The 21260-nt window shown below is 45.4% G+C and overlaps 1 protein-coding gene across 5 annotated transcripts in view; it reads right to left on the reverse strand.

Annotated features, from left to right (window-relative positions):
* The window catches only part of CPEB1 (cytoplasmic polyadenylation element binding protein 1), a 108720-nt gene that overhangs the window by 18734 nt on the left and 68726 nt on the right, over window positions 1-21260 (reverse strand). For 3 of the 5 annotated variants that reach the window (XM_065906114.1, XM_065906112.1, XM_065906111.1), the window contains exon 3: window positions 5614-5805. In XM_065906114.1, coding sequence (XP_065762186.1) covers window positions 5614-5805 — 192 coding nt within the window. Of the gene's footprint in view, window positions 1-5613; window positions 5806-6162; window positions 6284-21260 lie in introns of those variants that run through there. The other 2 variants (XM_065906115.1, XM_065906113.1) reach the window with 2 other exon arrangements.

Consider the following 21260-nt stretch of genomic DNA (forward strand, 5'->3'; position numbering starts at 1 on the left):
TCCCAGGGACGGGAGAGCCTGGTGGGCTGCCATCTATGGGGTCACACAGAGTCAGACACGACTGAAGTGATGCAGCAGCAGCAGCAGGGAGTGTCCTATAGTCACCTTCCAGTGACTCTGACTTCTTTGCTCTGGCCAAGGCCAAGGACCTGATCTCTTTGCTCTGTTCCTATCCTGACCTCTACAACTTAGGGAACACGGGAAGTCTTGAGGTTTACCAGGTGCCCCCAGCCCTGGTGGCCAAGTGGATGGTGGATCCTCATTTTGCAAATGTGACTAAGGAGAACCATGTGCTCTGCTGGAGCCGAGGACCCACCCTACCCACACACTGGCAGGAATCCGCAGCAGCTATGGACGGCTCTCAGCGAAGTCACAGGGAGGAGAGGACCTGGCAGAGGGTTCCAGCTCATTAGCACTACCTCAGAGGGTACAAGAGACCAAATCAGCAGTAGTATTTTTAGACTGATTGTTAACTTTCTCCACTTTCACCCTTCTGTGCCAGCTCCTGTGGGTTTTACAGCTGAGTCACGGCTAGAGTTTTCGGAAGCCTTCCCTGAGAGCACAAAGGCATCAGAGTCTGACTGCAGTGGCAGCCAGGAAACAGGGGTCCACACTGTCAGACACCGAGCCTGAGCTCCGCTCAGAAGAGCCCATCACAGCTGCGTGCCACCTGTCTAATGGGAGAAGTCGTGAGAAACACCCAGACCCGGAACCATTATCTCTAGCCTGAGATGATGATGATGTTATTTAGTCATTCAGTCCTGTCTATAGACTCTATGTGACCCCATGGACTATACCCTGCCAGGCTCCTCTGTCCACGGGATTTCCCAGGCAAGAATACTAGAGTGGGTTGCCATTTCCTCCTCCAGGGAATCTTCCTGACCCAGGAATGCAACCCGTGTCTCCTGCATCGGCAGGAAGATTCTTTACCACTGAGCCACCTAGGAAGATCCCTAGTCTGAGACACAAGGCCACATACCTGGAAGCTTTTTTCCTGTACCAACCCTTGGTTCTAGGCTGCCTGCTCAAAATCTACCTGAATGCACAGGACAAAGGCGGGGAGAGCAGCATGCATTGCAGACATAACAGAAAGCTAAGAGAATGCTCTTTTCCTGTGACCCCAACCCTGAAACTCCACATCACACCCCAGCTCAGCCGGTGCTCTTGTGAGTGTGAACTCCATCCACCAACTCTGGATCCCCACAGGTCCAAGGTGGTACCCAACACAGCCTTTCTGCCCGTCTTAGTCACTGGACAAGTTTCATCACCTGAAGAAATGACCTGCTTGAGTCCCAGGTAAGGTCAGCAGTACCTGGTCCCTGCACCCAAGCTCCTCAAGTTCCCTCTCTGCAGGGAGGTATCCTGTTGTCAGTGCTTCTCAGGTCCCCTCCTCTCTGCACTGAAAGTTACTCCTCAGTAAACTACTTGACTCCACAGCAGAATTCATGGTCCAGAGCATGACAGAAACCTTCTGCAAGGGCACCATCATGCCCTAAAAGCTGTGGGGGCTCAGAGATACTGATGGTTTGGAACCATCTGTCCGTCAGGATGATCAACACACGTAGGAGGCAGAAGAGAGAGGGACCTTGTCTGAACTCTGCAGTTCAAACTTACCCAGAATTAACTTAGCACTCATCATTCATTCAATAAATACCTGCTAAAACACCAGGACCAGGCACTGTGCTACCTACCGGGAACAGAGCGGTGAAGAACTGCACAGTCAAGGTAGATGTGAGGAGAACTTGGCTGGGCCCAGAAGGCCATGTTCCACAGGGAAGAACCCAACCCTGTTTTGAATGTTGCCTCAGAAAGGTTATCTGGAAGCAGAGCAGCAGCAGGAACAAATTGCTGAAGACTTCCTTCTCACCTCAGGCTCAATCAGCCTGCAGACAGCGGGGAGCCTGCAAGTTCTCCAGCACAGGGAACATGCTATTCACTAGTGAGCAGCCGGGACAGAAATCAAGGAGGGTGAACAGGTTAATCCCCAAGGACTTCTAAGGAGAGTGGATGGGAACAGGACGTGTCCTTTGGCACCCTCAGACTGAGCATCTGGTCAGCCCACTGTGCTTCTGCAGAAGGCATTCGTTAGAAGCCCTTATTTCCAGGTCCCCTGAAGTAGGTTCTCAGTCACCCCACTTCCTGCTGAGTAATGCTGCATGCAAAAGAGTCACTGGGGGAAGGCAGGGAGACAAACACATCAGGTGCACAGCTGACGGGCTGAGACACAGTGTGAAGAGGGAGTCAGAACCATCTGCCTCGTGCCCTGGCCTTGGGGACCTCTGCAAAGAAGACCTCGTGGCCCAAACAACCCTGGAGTTGTACACAGAGACAACCCACTGTGAGTGTTCCTGCTCAAGAGTTTGGGCTCTGCCCACAGGAGCCAGGTAGGAGAGATAGCACAAGAGGCTTGGGATCAAAGAAACCCAGGTTCAAATTCCAGTAGCTGTGTCGCTTTTGGCATTCCACAAGCTCTGTGAGCGTTACTTCCTCATCTTTGAGATGGGAACAATAATAGTACCCATTTTACAGGACTATGAAAATATTAAAGCCCCGTGACACACTTCACATAGGAAACAGTCGCTAAATGGTGATTAGTCACTCTCCCCCCAATCCCAGGACATTAAGGATCAGGGCCTTCACGGCCCTCCTGTTCCATTACAGGACTTAAGACAGTGCAAGCAGGACATGCCACTGGGGTCACTTCCAACGTTCATCTTGCCCTCATGGGCAGGAAGGCTTCCTTCCCAGCCTGAGTTGAGGCCTCATGGGTAGGCACAGTCTGGAAGGGAGGTGCCTCACACAGCACCACACCCCAACCAATGCTGGCCTTGCAGGCACAAAGCTCAAAAACAGATTCCACCCCAGGGTCTTCCTGCAGGTCCCCCAGGCCAATGAAACCCACAAGGCAGAATGACTCCAGCCCCCGGAGACAGGTCCCCATGGGAGAATCCAATAAAATGTTGCCCCAATGCCAAAAAATTCCTTAGGGGAGAAAATGGAGCCCCTGAGCAGAGCAGCTGCCATGTTGTATTCAGTATATATCCCATTTATTTCTCCTCAACAGTCAAGGGCACTTTTAAGGGAAACAATTTTATCACTGGTGCACCTTCAGTGCCTAACATAGTGCCTGGCACACAGCCAGTGCTCAGTATGTGTTGAATGAATTTAGCCAAGATTTCTCCGGCAAGAGCCCTGCTACCTCCAACCTTGCCCCCTACATGCTGCTCAACCTCAGAGTTGTAGAAAATGGTCAGATGTGAGCCAACAGTCACATGGGGCAATATATCACCCAGCAGAGCTCAAGGAAGAAGCCTGCACCATGAGCTCCTCACAGAAACAGCAAGGTACCAGGCTGTCTGCAAGGACGACTCCCCGATTGTCCAGAGCTGCTGAAATGCCTCCTCCCTCCCTGGAGAAACCGAGTTGGCTGCTCTTCAGATGGGAAGGCAGTGTAGGCACTGGAATGTGGGCTGCATGTTCCCGCATCGCTGGCAAGGGTGCAGCTGGCTGGTGGGAGGGCTGCGTCCCACTCCAGGAGGCAGTACCCTCCCGTGGGCTTTCCAAGAAGGCCCAGGGCTCAGGGAAAGAAGAGAGATGGCCATCACCCCAGCTCCCAAGTCCAAGGATAACATGGGGATCAGGGATGGGTGGGTGTGTCCTCAGCCCTCGGAAAGGAAGACAATACCCACACTAACCCTGCCCAGGGCCATTTAAATCGTACCACTGGAATAACCTGAGTTCCCCATGGATGCTAGGGCCACAGAGTATAGGATCTCTCTGATGCAGAAAATCACATAATATTTATAACTAAAGTGGGCTTGGGATATGGGGAAGTAAATCCATCTCCACTTTAGAGACAGAGCTACGAGCACAGGCAGGTGGGCTGCTGGGGAAGCCGAGGCAACTGTGGCTGGACACAAGTTTTTTTTTTTTTTCAGCCTGATTTCAGAATGACTTTCAGGCCAACCTCTCCAAACCCCAAGTTGGCCTCCCCTGCATTTCTATGTGCTATAATACATTCCAGAAGGGCCCCTGTAGCTAAGAGAAGCCAGAGCCAAGGAAGGGCCACACCCAATGTGAGACCAGGGAAGGACGGTGCCCTGGTCACCTCCTGTGCAGTGGGCTCTTCGGTCTTCTGCTCAGTCAGCATTGAGGGTGGGGACAAGGTCAGATTCACACGCCCCCCACCCCCTGGCCGGCTTCAGGGTACCAATGTGAAACAAACTACCACGGCCTTAAAGCCGAGATATCCAGGCATAGGACACCAAGCAGTGACACCACAGTTCCCAGCCCAGGGAAAATCCTGAGTCAGCTAAAGGCTAGTACTTCTAGAAAGTCTACCTTAACCCAGAGGTAGTTACTTAAGGTAAAGCTCTTCCTCACCTGAGAGAAGGAAAAAAAAAAAAAAAAAACCCAGCCTCTACCCCCATCCCCCCAATCAAATGGGATTTACCAAAACAACTGGGCACTGAAATGCCAACAGACACAACAGTCCTAGGCTCTGCAAAGCATTCTAAAAAAAGACTTGCGCCAAACAGGGTGGAGGCCAGAGGAACCTCGCTGCCAGGTTCTGGAGCGGAGGTGGTAGCGGGGGACAGCAGGCTCCGTGAACCCCACTGTCAGCACCAATGGTAAATGGCTGCCCCCACCCTCGCTTTCCATCATTTAAAGTATCTGCTGCCAAGATGCTCCTTATTAAGGTGTAACTCACATAAAGCAAAATACTTAAGATTTTTATGTATAGTTACAGTTATTTCTTAAGTTCACATTTCTTCCTGAATGCTCCAGGATTTGCGTCTGGCCAACCCACCCCCTTGAACCATGAGAGGGAAATTAATGGGCAGTGGGGAAGTCTGAGCAGAAACAGTTAGAGGGGTTGCCAAGAAGCCCCCTTCAATCTGTCCCCATCGAATTCTTCCAGGATGACAAGCGACCCTAAGGGGAATGGCTCTTCCTTCATCCACTTGGACACCCTTAACACAAAGAAAAAGAGAAAGAAAAAAGGCCTCCATAGCTCAGAGTTACTCCACCCGGCTCACCCTGCCTACCCCCTTTTCCAGGATCAATGCTCTCAGCCTTATGTGAAGCCAATTCCAATACCCTAGGATTACCCAGCCTCACTTATGGCTAAAATTCTTCCCTCGCCATGATTCAGGGACCACCCATCCTTTACACAGAGCCCCCTAGTTTTAAAAGCCACTGGGAAACAGAATCTGGACATCCAGTCATCAGCCCCTAAAGTCCCCTCCCCCGCCTAAAAGTGTTTTGCTTCATCATCTCCAAGGCAGGCCTGGGCACTAGGGGCTTTGCTGGATCTTTTCTGCATAAGGCTATCACCTTGGGGACCCTTCTCAGGGCCACTTCAGGTACAGACTAACAACTCCAGGGAATTTATCAGGGTAAGTGGGAAAGCGGTGCCTGCCTTTACGAGCCACCATCTGTCCTGCCACACTCACAGCCAGCATTTCCATCTTTTGCAAAACAGCTCCATGTTGTATGGTGGGGGGGGGCGGTGGGGGATGCAAAGGGGAAGAGAACAACTGTTGCTGTGGATATCCTTGCTCCACACCCCATGCGCCCCCTCCCCCCGCCAGCTCATCTTCCGGCACTCACCCGAGTGTGTGCTGCTCTGGGCTGAGGAGTCTGAGTCCTGGGTGCTCCAGGGTCGGTCCCAGCCTGTGAGGTTCAGGGACTGCAGGCCAAGGCACAAGTCATTTGCATCTGGGAGGCCACGGGAAGAATCTTGCGCAGAGGTGGGGAAAAGCATCCTGCTTGTGACTGTTTCTTCTGAGTCCTGGAAGTCTGCTTTGAACAGGAAAACACCAGAAGCCCAGAGTTAAGGGCTGTTTCCCCAGGATTATCAACAATAAATAATACTAAGAATAGTTTCCTCAGGCTTGAAGACCAGACATCCAAGCTGGCCGGATGCTGCAGCCACTGCCTCTGCACTTTTGGGGGTGTTAAAGCAGGAGCGGCTGCCATACAGCCCCCTCCCCACACACACACCCCTATCCCGTCTGCATTACAGACTGGGCCAGCATGTGATCAGGCTGCTGATGCTCCCCGCTGCCAGTGACATCAGCCGGCTGAGCCGTGCAATGGAGAGCGGCATCACCCCTCAGAGAGCGGGGAGGAGCAGGGGACGGCAGGGAGGGGACTTGCCTCCCAGGGAAGAGACGGCACAACAGCCGCTGGGAACAGTCCGGGTGCGGTGCTGGTAAGTCTGGCTGCGAGGCAGCGCCCTCCGGTCTCCAGCAATGGTGGCCAAGCGGCCCGAGGCACGACTGAAGTCCTCTCTGCTGACAGCGGAGCCGAAGCTCAGGCTGCTTGGTCGGCCAGCTCTGCCCTCCTGCCCCTCCCTCCCCTCCCTCTGCTCTCCGCCCCCAAACCCAAAAACACTCTAGTCCTGGACTCTCTCCAGCTGCTTGCTCAAGCCCTGGTTTTGCAGCCCGATGCAAAGCTTCACAATTCTGCTAGCAAAAATCTGTGTGCTCCAAGTGGCCCCTGAGCCCTACCCTGACACAGCAGTGTTTACCGGCAGGGATGGGACAGGCTTCAGAAAACACAGCTCGCTCGGACCCTGGGGAACGACACCCGGTGCTCCAGGCTTGTCAGCAGCAGCTGATCACCAAGAAAGGGGTCAGTTTCAGCAGAGGGCAGGGGAGTCATTGGGCCACCCAAACGCCAGAGTAAGATCTGTCCTGACAAGGATGTGCTCAATCGCTCAGTTGTGTTCGACTCTGTGGGACCCCTTGAACTGTAGCCTGCCAGGTTCCTCTGTCCATGGGGACTCTCCAGGCAAGAATTCTGGAGTGGGTTGCCATGCCCTACTCCAGGGGATCTTCCCAACCCAGGGATTGAACCCAGGTCTCCTGCATTGCGGGCAAATTCTTTACCATCTGAGCCACCAGGGAAGTCCCCTGAGTAGGACACATACTCCCTATTCCCAAGTTCCCTCACTCCAAAAGGGTGGGCATCAATCTCATAGCAGGACCAGCTCCCCCTCCTGCAACTGCAGGCACAGACGAGGAAACACTCCCCTCACAGAGTCTGATCAGACCAAAACAGCAGAAGCGATCTCGGAGGTAGTATGTGCCTTGTCAGAAGTCCCAGGTTTGGGAGCTCACAGCCCCTGGCCCTGCTCCTCCAGAGCACACCGGCCACGGGAGGGGCTCTGGTGCCTCTGGCTACCCAGACCCTCTCTCCAGGCAGGGGAGCTGCTTGGGACCACAGCCCTATTCCCATGACCAGTCACAGCCCCAGCACCAAGTCCAGCTCTGCCCAGAGCCTCTGGGACCTCTGCCACTTCCCATCTGCCAACGTACTCCCCTATATGCGTCTCTTCCAACATGACCTCCAGTCACAAGGCCTCGTCCTTAGACAGGAGGGTACAGTTAGGGTCCCAGCTGCATGGCAGGCAGGCTGCTCACACTGAGACCAGGGACCCTGCTCGCTCCGCCATGCTACAGCGATGAGCAACCAGACATAGGAAGCATGCCCACCTGGGACCACCCCGGACAGGGTACAAGGTGGGCAGAGTGGGAGCTACTGCTGTTAGCCACAGGAACGGCTGGCCAGAGCCTCCAGAGTGTCCCTTTCTGTCCACAGGCGCTCAGGCACAGCCGAGAAGGGGAGAACGGCCAGTCTGTGAGAGGGACTCCTCCTCTTGGAGGGTTGTTTTTTTTTTTTTTAAACGAGCTTTGCTGCTGTGTCATCCATCCTCGTTATTCCTGTCTGGCTGTAGATACTCTGCCTGCTCCAAACCTGTGTCTGTCAAAACCTCTTCACCACTGCACAGGCTGAGCAAGAACCCACCCATACTGGTGCTGCCCCCACCCCAGACCATGCCCCCACCAGCTTCTCTGTCCACTCTTACCCCAAGCTTACGATATACTTTAAAAATAATCCATATGTAATAGTTATAAAACACAATGCTTCCTTTAAAAACATCCACATGTAAGTGCCCATTCCCCCTTACAAACTCTCTGTATGGTCCCTTCCACCACACCGTGAGCACACCCACATCTAGAAGCAATCATTTCTCCCATCCCCGGCTAAAATCAGGGCCTTTGTGTTTATGGGGACTCCATGCCACAGGCAGAGAGAATCTAGCCATCAACTATGCTCTTGCTACCCAAAGTCTAGCGTGGCCGACCAACAAAATCAGTATCACCAGAATCTTGTTATACAGCCTCTCAGCCCCCACCTAAGACTTATGGAATTAAACTACATCTTAATAAGATTCCCAGTTTACATTAATTCACATAAAAGTCTGAGTAGCACTGGTCTATACAACTACCACAAACTTCCAAACCCAAGCAGAAAGACTCCAGTCCTGAGCAGCAGGTCCATTAAAGGTCAGTTCAGTTCAGTCACTCAGTCGTGTCCAACTCTTTGCAACGCCATGAATCGCAGCACGCCAGGCCTCCCTGTTCATTACCAACTCCCAGAATTTACTCAAACTCATGTCCATTGAGTCGGTGATGCCATCCAACCATCTCATCCTCTGTTGTCCCCTTTTCTTCCTGCCCTCGATCTTTCCCAGCATCAGGGTCTTTTCAAATGAGTGACCATTAAAGGTCACTTAGGAACAAGTGGCTGCAAGCCATCCAGGAGCTTGGCGGTCTCAGTACAGCATACCTCTCCTTTTACTGCCAGCACTCCCACTGACACATCACCTTTACCTTTATCCAGACATTCTCCATTCCACTGTTTCTTTCAGATAAAGGCTTGCACTACCATTGTAGAATTCCTTCACTAGTTCCTCCAATTAACAGAAGACATACCTGTTAAACCTTTAGTGTGGTAGGCTAGGAAAAATTAAGTGGCTTTAAAAGTTTTATAGATCTTGCTTTACTCACAAGATCTGCCATTTCGTGATCTCAAGTCAAGTTACTAAACCTTTCTGAGCATCCTTCACCTGTAAAGTGGCAACAGCAGCTATCTCTCAGGTGTTTTGTTGAGGATTACATACAGAGTTTGGTACAGTGTCTGGCACAAAGTTTTGTATTGGTATTTTGCTTTCAGTAGGTGACCATATTATTTATCATCCAAACCAAGGCACTTCTGAGAGAGAAAGGGGGCAAATATTAATAACCCTACCAATGCAGCAAGTTCAAACACTGTCCTAGGTGGACTGGCAGGCATGATTCAGTCTTATCTGTGGCTATTTGAGTTCAGAAACATTTTACCCCCAAAGCCTCTTTTCTAATGATCCTAGCTCTACAAATTTACCCACTGTGCTCTACCCCTTCGATCTGTATTGACAGAAAGTCTGAGAAGCAAACTGTCAACATGGACGAATGCTCAGTAAGCTGAAAGGTGTGAAATTCAAAGACTGATTTTACTGAGGAAAGCCTGTCTTTGCTTCTCAAACTCACATCCGATGCTGGGCAGGAACTTGACCTCTTTTATTGGAGGATAGTCCTTGTAATCTTTAGCCAAGCACACACCAGACACTCCGAAGATACTAAAAGCTTGGAACCAGCACATGATGAGGTGAGACTACTTCTAAGGCAATCTTTGAACAAAGACTCTCAGCTTAAACACCTTCTATATCAACCCTAACCCTGCAAGTTTCCATATCAATACCTACGCAACATTTATGATTAAGTTTCTTGATTTGGTTCAGAATTTTAAAATGATCTCCCTTTGAAAATATGTTACTTTCTTCATAATCGGCCAAATTTCTTAGCAACTGAAAAACTCAAGTAAACTGACCCAAAGTCCAAAGTTTGTCACAGTCTAGAACAGAATGACTGCTGAGGATATCAAAATGCAGAGGTGACCCAAGGGCTCTAATTCTAGGGCTCAGAGTTGTATGCATGCAGGCATGCTCAGTCTTATCCAACTCTCTGCAACCCCATGGACTGTAGCCCACCAGACTCCTCTGTCCATGGAATTCTCCAGGCAAGAACACAGGTGGGTTGCCATTTCCTCCTCCAGGGGATCTTCCTGACAGAGGAATCAAACCTGGGTCTCCTTGCATTGGCAGGCAGTTTCTTTACCACTGAACCTCCTGGGAAGCCCTCCAGAGGAGTACAGCCTCACCTCTAATCTTTTCCATCCTCAGTCTAAGAACCTGTCTGTCCGCTGATGACTCCTTTGTCAACAAGACTTGGCATGACATTGCTTATGGTCCTCTGCAACTATCATTCTTGAGCATCTGGCAACTAAGGAGGTGAAACAAGGAGAGAAGAGTGACTTCAGGCCTCTATTTATGAAACCATTAGGCAGGTTCCATAGTATAAGGTCCATGGTGCTTGCAAGAAGTCAGTTGAGGCCCCCAGGATACACAAGCTGGCTTCACAGAACAGATGCCGCATGAACTGATCCTAGGGGAAAGAGGATCTAGTTCAGATGAGTTAACAGGAGAGAAGATAAGCAAGGTTAGTTTGGGCCAACCAAGCCAGGAAGAACTGAGGCAGGAAAATGAAACTGATTTCATCAATGAAACAGATGCTCAGGAGTGTAGTGAACCATCTCTTTACACTGTTAAACAATAATTAATGTGGTAAAGAGCTCAGGATGAACCAGAGATCAGAGCTAGTGAAGTGGTCAAGGGTATATGGGAAGAAAGGAAGGAGGAGGAAGACGGCATAAAAGCAGATGGATAAGGAGGGAAGAGGAGGGTTTGGGGGCAGAGAAATATGTTAAATGACTTAACAGACTACAAAGCTGCATCTACATCATGACTGTAACTATGTGAAAATGTTGTTTGTTGACAGATGTTGTTAAGGGAACACAGCTTAATGTGTGAGGGTAGCAGGCCATTCATGGATTTATCCTCCTTTAGTCATTGTACAAACAGTATCACCAAAGTGGTGTTCTCCTTTCTTTTTCCTTTTTAGACTTTCGACAAGCACACTATTACAGTCTATACAGCAACCACACTTGAACTCTTTTACAAAATCTCAGCTTCACCTCCAAATCCTGTCCCTGGGAACAGGCGAGAAGGACACTGCATCACTGGTCCCCATTAGATTTCTTCTGAATAACTGACTTTATAGTAAGCTGAGGCTAATTAAATCAATGTTTCCTGTTCTTAAAAGTTTTTTTTAAAGCTCATAAAGTGGCATTTCTAAGAATGTATTTCTAAAAAGACCATTTGAAAGACTATCCCCCAACCCTGCCACTTCTGCCAAATCAGGAAAATAGAAACGATTCTGTAAATCCATTTTGGTAACCTGAAGCGAAAGAGCCACCATGCAAGAAGTCAGACACCTGTCAATATCATGTCGACCACTGTGTGCACTGGGGCCCTTGACCACTCACGCCAGGAAGACTGCATGTGGCTCTAAGGCAGTGCTTCTCAGACTTTCAAGGGCATAGGGATGACCTGGGAATCGACAACACTGACCCTGCCTCAGTAGGTGTGGGCTGGGCCCTGGAATCTGTGTTCTTAACCTACTCCCAAGTGATGCCTACACTACTCATGTGCTGACCACACTTTGAGCAGTCCGAGTTTAAAATGGTCTTCCTACCCTATTCTCTCTCTTCCAGGTAGTTCACCTCATTCTTACTCAACACCCCTCCTCACAGTGTTCATTCTCCCCAACAGTGCCCTGACCAGTTTCCTGCTGCCTCTCTCATCAAAGCCTATCTTCAGGCTGCAGCTTACTTATTAATCTTTCCTCACACTCATCACCAAACTTTAAAGGCTAAACTTGAGTCAATCACAACCCCCTGGAAGTTCACACTTTAAGAGACAATGTGCTGTTAACCTGAGTTAATTACAGTAGTTCAGAAGATAGAGAATGCATGAAGCACAGATGCTCAAGGAAACCTTCCCTGTAATTTCGGCTTCACCCTAAGTCACATCACAGGTCAAGGTACGAGAGAAACCAGGTTCACTTTGTACTTCTGACCACAAAAGTACAATCATTGGCTTATTTTAGTCTTGACCCCACTAATAATCTTCCAATGAATTCTGCAATTTATTTCAAAACGATTTCTATAATGTTTCTGGAAACAAATACTAACAATGTTTAAATTTTAAAATGGCATACACCGTGTTCACAAAGTGGAAAGTTCAATACTATTAAAAAGCTAATTCCTACCAAATTGATTCACATATTCAATGAAACCCCAATAATATACATGCCTTCAGGTTATTCAGGGAGGAGGGCTTTTTAAACAAATGGTGCTTGAACAACCAAATATCACTGGGGGGTAGGAAATGAACCTTGATCTCCAACCCACACCATATACAAACATTAGTATGAATCAGAGAGATCTAAAAGTTTTAACTTCTTAAAACTTCTCTAAGAAAATGTAGACTATCTTTGTGAGCTTGGGTGGGGGGATGCATAACAAGGTTTCTTACGGAGGACACAGAAAGCAATCATCATCAGAGAAAGTTTTGATACACAGGACTTATGTCTGCTTAAAAATGTCTGCTCATCAAGACACCATTAAGAAAATAATTATGCAAGCTACAAAATGGTAGAAAACATCTGCAACCATACCTAACAAATAGCTAGTATCTAGAGTATATAAGAAATCTTAACAACTCAAAAGAAAAAAAAATTTTAAAAAGCACACTTAAAAGAGCCCAGAATCCTCAAAAAGGCATCTCACACACAGATACACAACTGGACAGTAAGCACCTGAAAACCGCTCAGCATTATTAGTCATCAAAGAAATGCAAATTTAACCACAATGAGATACCACTGCATACTCACCAGATGGCTAAAATTAAAACAGACTGCTCCACAGTTTGCCAACATTTGGTGTTGCCGATCAGAACTTCCATACATTATTGTATGATGGTTCAGTCGCTTTTAGAAAAGCTCTGCTGATGTTTTATACAACTAAACATATACAATTCTATGACCCAGCAATTCTACTCCAAGGTATTCAACCAAAAAAATGAAAGGGTATGTCTACAAGGAGACCTGCACATGAATAGTGACAGAAGCTTTATGCTTGATCACCAAAACCTGGAAAGAGCTCAAGTGACCATTAACAGGAAAATAAAATGTGGTGTTTATACATATATGCTAGAATATTTCTCAGCAATAAAAAGGAACAGACTACTGATGCATGCAACAACAGCCTTCCCAGGTGGTTCAGTGGTAAAGAACCGCCTGCCAATACAGGAGACATGGGTTCAATCTCTGCGCTGGGAAGATGCCCTGGAGAAGGAGATGGAACCCACTCCAGTATTCTTGCCTGGAAAATCCCATGGACAGAGGAGCCTGGCAAGCTACATTCAATGGGGTCACAAAGTGTCAGAAGAAACTGCAACTAAAACAAGATGCAACAACAGAGATGAATCTCACTACCCTGAGTGAAAAAAACCTTATGTAAAAGTACCTACAGATTATGATTCCACTTCTTTGAAGTTCTAGAAGCAGCAAAGCTAATCAACAGTGAAACAAGGTGGTGGCCTCCAAGGGAGAAAAGTGAGAGCCAATTGGGAAATGGGATAAGGAAACTTTCTGAAGTGATAGCAATGTCCATTTTGTGGGGAGTTTCATCCACACACTTGTCAGAATGCACCTAATGACACACATTCTTCTGCAAGTCTTGTGCGTGTCACTGTTTATTACTTTTACCTCCAAGAACCTCTAAACAAATACTGAACGTTAGAGTCAACATGCATACTCAAGGATCAGGAGTAAACTACACCCGTGTCTCCAATTTACTTTGAAATGCATCATAAAAGGAGATGGACTGATAAATGGCTGTGTGACTGCACATGTCACTCAGTCACGAATGACACTTTGCGACCCCATGAACTGTAGCCCACCAGGGTCCTCAGCCATGGGGTTCTCCAGGCAAGAATACTGGAGTAGGTTGCCATTTCCTCCTCTAGGAGATCCTCCCAACCCAAGGATCAAATCAGTGTCTCTTACGTCTCCTGCACTGGCAGACAGGCTCTTTACCACTAGCACCACCTGGGTTACAATAAATGGTTAGAGGGATATATAAGGACACTTAATAAATGATTAGGGGGATATATAAACAGACATGTCATAAAGCAAATATGACAAAATGTTCATTGTAGGATCTAGGTGGTAAGTATTATGGGTGCTCACTTTACGATTTATTCATCTTTTCTGTATGCATGAAAATGTTCACAATAATGGGCACAATAAAATGGTGGTGGGGGGATAAAGTTACTTTTTCTGACAAAAAGCAAATCTGAATGAAGTAATTGGTTTGATGGTAAGAACCAATTTCATTAAATCAGATTTTACAGTTGACATCTCCCATAAGCAGAACAAGTTAAAATCTATAGGCCCAAGGTGTTGACAAAACATAAAAACATAATTAAAGCAAGTGATAAGATAGAAAGCATTTTAAGGGAATTCCCTAGCAGTCCAATGGTTAGGACTCCACGCTTTCACTGCTGAGGGCCTGGGTTCAAACTCTGGTTGGGGAATTAAGATTCTGCAAGCTGCACATTACAGCCAAAAAAAATTTTTTTTGTTTGTTTTAAAATATTGTATTTGTAAAGGTGTATTTTAAATTTAACAATATTTTAATCTTCTCAATCCTTTAAGTAATCTGAGTTAAACACGGTCTCTAAGTGAAAAAATAACAATAGTCATTTGAAATCTCCATTAAGCATTTTTGGTATACTTTCCCCAAACTGAGAAATTCAATGACCGATGTCTCAAGTAACAAATCTTTTTACAAGTTAGATGGTTTCCAATTCCTTCAATAAATATGAAGGAGTGAATGGAACTGTCAGCAAGTAAATGACTAAAAATAGATAGATGACTCATTTTTTGCATATAAGTTAAGCAGTTCAAACAATTGAGTGACATTGCTCTAACAAAGCTTTCATGTCCCCTCTACTTATTTATGTGAACAAGTTTGCTCAATAGGGCACAGATCTGTAAAAACAGAAAATAGGAATGTATTTGGTGTTGAAATCCTGAGTCATTCTGGCAATAAGTGAGTCATCCAAAATTATATGAGTTATAAAAATGCCTCATTTATCTCATTAAGAAGCAGTTCCAATAAATAATTACTAAAGAAAATTTTTATCAAAAATTTTAACCTTTAGATAGTCTTAATCAATTGTCCTAGCCATCAATGGCCACAGCAATCCAAAACACTTATAAGCCTTTCAGTCACAGGAAATAATTTAAAATTTCAATTTATGTACTGCTTTTGTTGCAGAGAAGTATAACATGGTATCAACGGAAGACTGTTGATTTCATTATATGTAACATTTCATTAGTATAAAATTCTGTGGGAGAAGTAGACTAGAAATACAAATAAAGGAGAAAAGGAATAATGAGAAATTCTCTATGATTAAAGAGCTAATTTACAGGTTTCTAAACATAATAAGTATAAAAATCTCTACAAATTTTGATTCCACTAGATACCTTTTTCCAATGAAAATACAGATACAAAGTTAAACGTGCAAGGTGTACATTGTATTTTTTTAAACTTTTTTATTTAAACATTTTAACCATTTTGAAGTGTATTATTTAGAGGCATTAAGTACATTCATGTTTTTATGCACCTATTACCACTAACCATTGCCAGAACTTTTTCATATCAAAATAAAACTCTATACCCATCAAACGCTAACTCCCCACTAACCCTTCCCGAGTGCCTGATAACCATCTTCTGTCTCTAAACTCAACTATTCCAAGTACCTCCAAGAAGTGGAGTCATGCAGTATTTGTCCTTTATGTCTGGCTTATTTCACTTAGCAGAATATCAGAGTTTATCCATATTGCAGCATGTATCAAAATTTCCTTCCCTTTTAAGAAGGAATAATTTTCCATTGGATGTATATACCACATTTTGTTTATCCATTCACCTGTCCATGGACATCTGGGTTACTTCCTTCCACATTTGGCTACTGTGAACAGTGCTGCTATGACTATCAGTATACAAACAAACAGGTTTTTCCATCCTTGAGTTCACTTCTTCTACATATATATACTTAGAAGTGGAACTGCTGGATCATATGGTAATTCTATGTTTATTTTTTTTTAGGAACCACCATACTATTTACCACAACAACTATACCATTTTGCATTCTGCAAAAGCACAAGTGTTTCAATTTCTCTACATCCTTGCCAACACTTACTATTTTCTGGTTTGGCTTTTTTTGGCAGGGGTGGGGGGTGGGGGGGTGGACAATGACCACCAGAGTGGGTGATGAGAACCAGATCTCATTGAGGGATACATTGTTTTTTAAAATTGGATATATACAAGCAAGTGTTCAGACTGCTGCTGCCTAGTCCATGATTCCCCAAAGATGATGCTTTTAAAATTCTGCTACACCCCAGGCTTTTGTTGAACTGTTTTTCTTCCTATACCATCCAAGTGGTCCTAACGGCAAATGCCACCTTTCTTGCTGGTTTCTGCACCACTCATTACAGTGATGATCCACAGGTGGGCATCTGAGTCAACCTGGGTTATAGTAACCCGTCCCTGTGACTACAAGAGTCCACTCCTAGTATGGGCACAGCTCAAGACAAGCTGAGACTCCTTCCCTAAGGTTTTTCTAACTGGGTACTGGAGAGGGAGAAGCATTTCCTGACCTCATGATGCCAAAAGATGTGAATGAAGCCCCTTCCTCAGTTAACACAAAACTGTGCAGAGGGCGAAAATGAAACTCAGAGAGAGGCAGCAAAGAAACAGAATCTCGACAAAACATTGTCCTATTCTGTGAGCTTCATACCAACAGCCTCCCAACACATCCCACATTCTGCTAAAGTTAATTCTAATTAGGTGTGATCATTTGCAAATTAAGACTGCTCTGTGTAATTCAAGCCCCTCAACAAGGACTGACCAAACAAGTAATGGCTACAGGCAGGTTGAGAATCTCTGGACAAAAGTCCCTGATGGCCTGTCAGCAGCAAAAGAGCTGGAAGACCACCCGGTTAAATCTTTTTTCCCCCCTTTCTTTCTTTTTTAACTAGTGAGCAAACAAGGCTTAGACAAGGCCAAAGTGCCAAAGATGCTAAGTGGCAGAGGTGGGGTCATAATGCAGGGACCAACCTAACTTCCTGCCTCATCCCTACTCTGGGCACTTTCTCGGACTCAGGTCTACACTCACATATGCCCCAGCTCAGACTTGCTTTATCAGTAAATTATTTTCTGAAAACAAGTAATTCTAACCAACTTCAGTAGAGTTGGTTTCTTTGAGCTGATTCAGACAAATAAGCCAGCCACAGTGGAAACCTAAGCACTCGTACCTTTTTTTTCCTACATGCTATGTACTTTTTCTGTGTCATGCATCCTCCAGCCATCTTTCAAGATCTGGCACTCCTACCATCATTAAATCATTAATGGATTCTGTTCTCACCAGTTAGATTCCCATGGAGCTTTGTCCTAAACCCATCCCATCCTACCAGGAGTTCAACTCTTAACACTAGCTCCTCCCTATTCTTATTATCCTTGCCCCAATCACCTACTTATTCAGTAAAATGTCAACTTCACACTTTGGTGTTTCCAAGATTCCACTGCCATGTACATACACAGTTTTTGAAGTTGACAATTTAATTTCTTCCTGGTGGAGAACAAAAAAGAAGACTGATGACTGAAGTCTAGCTCCACCTACTTTATGGCTTCTGGTATGGAGTTTCTGAAGCAGAATGTTTTCAAGACTCCAGTCCAGAGTCCTGGAATACAGCATGCTGTCCATGTGGTATCCCCTACACTAGTTTTATGTTACACTAAAATCTAGTATAACCTAATTAGGCTTCCCTGGTGGCTCAGATGGTAAAGAATTTGCCAGCAGTGGAGGAGATGCAGGAGCTGCAGGTCAATCCCTGAGTCGGGAAGATCCCCTGGAGAAGGAAACAGCAACCCACTCCAGTATTCTTGCCTGGAGAATTCCATGGACAGAGGAGCCTGGTGGGCTACAGTCCATGGGGATGGAAAGAGTTGGACACAACTGAGTGACTAACATCTGAACACAATGAAATGTTACTTTCCCTGATGCTATGCTGGTTCAAATTTGGGGTTTGTAGAAGTTCCTTGAACATTATACCATATTAGAGACCTCTTACAGGGCCAAACAATAATAATGTTGCTCGGTCGCTCAATTGTGTCCGACTTTTTGCAACCCCATGGACTGCAGCACACCAGACTTCCCTGTCCTTCACTATCTCCTGGAATTTGCTCAAACTCGTATCCACTGAGTCGGTGATGCCATCCAACCATTTCATCCTCTATCGTCCCGTTCTCCTCCTGCCTTCGATCTTTTCCAGCATCAGGGTCTTTTCCAAATGAGTCAGTTCTTTGCATAAGGTGGCCAAAGTATTAGAGCTTCAGCATCAGTTCTTCCAATGAATATTAAGGGTTGATTTCCTTTAGGATTGACTGGTTTGATCTCCTTGCAGTCCAAGGGACTCTCAAGAGTGGCCAAAGCACGGGAGCATCGGCTTCTAGAGAATATAAAAGCTAGTGATTTTAAAAGGACAGTGTGGGACTTCCCTGGTGGTCCAGTGGTTAAGACTCCACACTTTCAACACAGAGGGCACGGGTTTGATCCCTGGTCAGAGAAGTAAGATCTCACATGCCCTGTGCTGTGCTTAGTCGCATCTGACTCTTAGTGACCCCATGGACTGCAGCCTGCCAGACTCCTCTGTCCATGGGGATTCTACACGCAAGAATACTGGAGTGGGTTGCCATTCCCTCCTTCAGGGATCTTTCCAACTCAGGGATTGAACCCAGGTCTCCCGAATTGCAGGTGGATTCTTTACCATCTGCAGAAAAAAAAAAAAAAAGTAAGAAGAATTGGGTGTTTCAAGTAAGAGAGCAAACTGGTACATTTCTGAAGGGCAACCTAACATGTGCACTTAAATGCTTTAAAAATAGCTATTTGATGAAAAAATTTTGCTTTTAGAGATTTATCCTATGTCCAAATAATCACAGATATAGGCAAATGTACTTCTACTAGTCTTTAAAGTAGACACCTATTTAAGTAAACTATCTCTAACAATTTGAAATTCTTAACTTTTTGTACTATGAACCATTTGGCAATGTGCTGAAACCTACAAACAGATACCTTCTAAGTATGATGGAAAATATGTAAAGTAGTGATAATTTCATACGGATGGATGTAAACACTTCAAGGTATGTGCAATGACTGTAAAGGAATCAGACAGGAAACGTCTGATCATCCTACTGATGGTTATTATTGCCAAAGAATTAGATCCTGCTAGTATTATTGTGACTTTGTGCACACATTTAGGAGGAAATGCTACATTTCAGTTAAACATTGGTGACAACAAATATCTAAGTTTTTATCTGCCCAAGATATCTGACTCCCTGAATTCTATCCATGGACCCAGGTTAAGAATCCCACAATGCATCAATCATACAAAGTAAAATGCTATGCAACCTTGAAAAAGAAAGTTAATGACACAGAAAGATAAAAGGAAGAGAAAGAGGCAAATTACTATATAGTACGTTCAGAAAGCTTTCTCTTTAATATGTTTTAAAAATATTAGAGAGAGGTACTAAAATAGTAACAGTAGTTGTAACTGGATAGTGGGATTACATATGATTTTTTTCCTTCTAATATATGTTTTCTTCAAAAATTTTACAGTGAACATATTACTATAGCCAGAAAAAAAGTGTAAGTTATTAAGAAGGGTGAGGTAACTCAAACTTAATATCCCTGAAATCAATTTGAAAAATTAAAAATTTCTATACAGAAGTCTATACTGAGACTTTAAATTTAATGTTAGAAGTTCAATGACAATATCAATTAGGATTAAAATCCTATTCAACTAGACTAAACCACAGAATATTAAAAACAGAAGAGAGTTTGGAGTCTACTTAGTCTAAGCCCCTTACTTCACAGTAGAAACACCCTATCTAGAACCTATTCCAGAAGCCTCAATCATTGACCTCTATACTTTCCCTCTTCCCCTTAAACTGTACTCATTTCTTCTTCAGTCAAAAAGATGGAAAAAACATCTACATTCAGAAACTGGAAAGCACACACTAAAATGGGGTTAATTCTACCTGTGATCAAGACATAACCAAGCCTTAGGCTTTTCGTGGCAAAGCCCTGATATTCCAGCAGGTGGGGATGGTACTACAAAGAACAAGCCTTTCAGAAATTAAACACTACATTCCCTACTTAATGAGAAAAAGAGCAGCCTGTGGAAAGTCTCTAGAACAATCACACAAGATGCATCTTTTCATGGCCTGAGTCTTAAGGTTGGCCCCCTCCTACTTTCCACTGCAGCGCTTCCACCTTTGTACTTCTCAAGTCCAAGTGCTGTTCTGCCCACTGTACCTGGAAGTGGCTGAGAACGTAAGAGGGCATCAGGTCAGCAGTGCTGACACAGTGAGGGTCAGACCCAGAGACGCTGGCAGCATCCAGCTCTGCTTGTTCTCCGCTCCTCTTGCTGACAGCAGGCCCTGAAGACAGAAGTGAGCAGAACTGCCACCAGGTGCAGCGGCAATCGCCTCCTCCAGAGGCCCAAATCCACAGCTGGAGGGGCCCAGCTTTCTGGAGTGCCCCGTGGGCCCCAACCGTCCACCTGTACAGGGCTTCAGGAAGTCGGCTGGTGAAACCACCCTGGTCTTTCAGCACCCCCTGTTCCTCTCTCTACTGTGTAACGAGAAGGTCCTATAACAAATCCCTTAGTTCATAATATTCATTGTGGTTCTGCCTTCTGACCATCAAGACACTGAATAGTGGGATGGAAGTCATTCCCACGGGAAACATGGCAGCCGCCGATCTCTCTTAGAGAGCCAAGGGCAGGAGCATGCCTGGGCTGCAGAGCCCCAAGGTGGAGAGGGGGAGGCTGCTCGCTGTCCTGCCAGCCTCATACACATTCTTCTGGAGCGGTCAGCGTCAACTCAGAAGCCGCTGAGCCCTTCAAAAGTAGCTGTGACAAGTGGGAAATGAATTCTAAACTTTAATTCATTGAAATTTAAGTTAAATATCTGGCAGTTCTAGTCTGTTACCAGAAAAGTTTTCAGTATGCTTCAGAACAACTTAAAGGCGTGAATCTACATTTTCAACATTATAACACCTAAATCATACTAACTATTTCTGATGAAAATGTATAGTTCAAATCAAGATGAGCTGTGAGTATAACATATAATGCATATCATGAGAATAAGTCGCATATCATTTCACAATAAACATGTGTCCAATCACTAGGCTGTACAACTAAAACTAATAGAATGTTATATCAATTATCTCAATTTTTAAAATTCCTGCATTTTGAAGACATAGTATAAAAAATCAAAAATCAAAATATCTCAATAATTTTCTATATAGAACACATGTTGATATTTTTACATTGAATAAT

This window comes from Muntiacus reevesi, chromosome 15 (genome assembly GCF_963930625.1).
Source record: "Muntiacus reevesi chromosome 15, mMunRee1.1, whole genome shotgun sequence".
Lineage (NCBI taxonomy): Eukaryota > Metazoa > Chordata > Mammalia > Artiodactyla > Cervidae > Muntiacus > Muntiacus reevesi.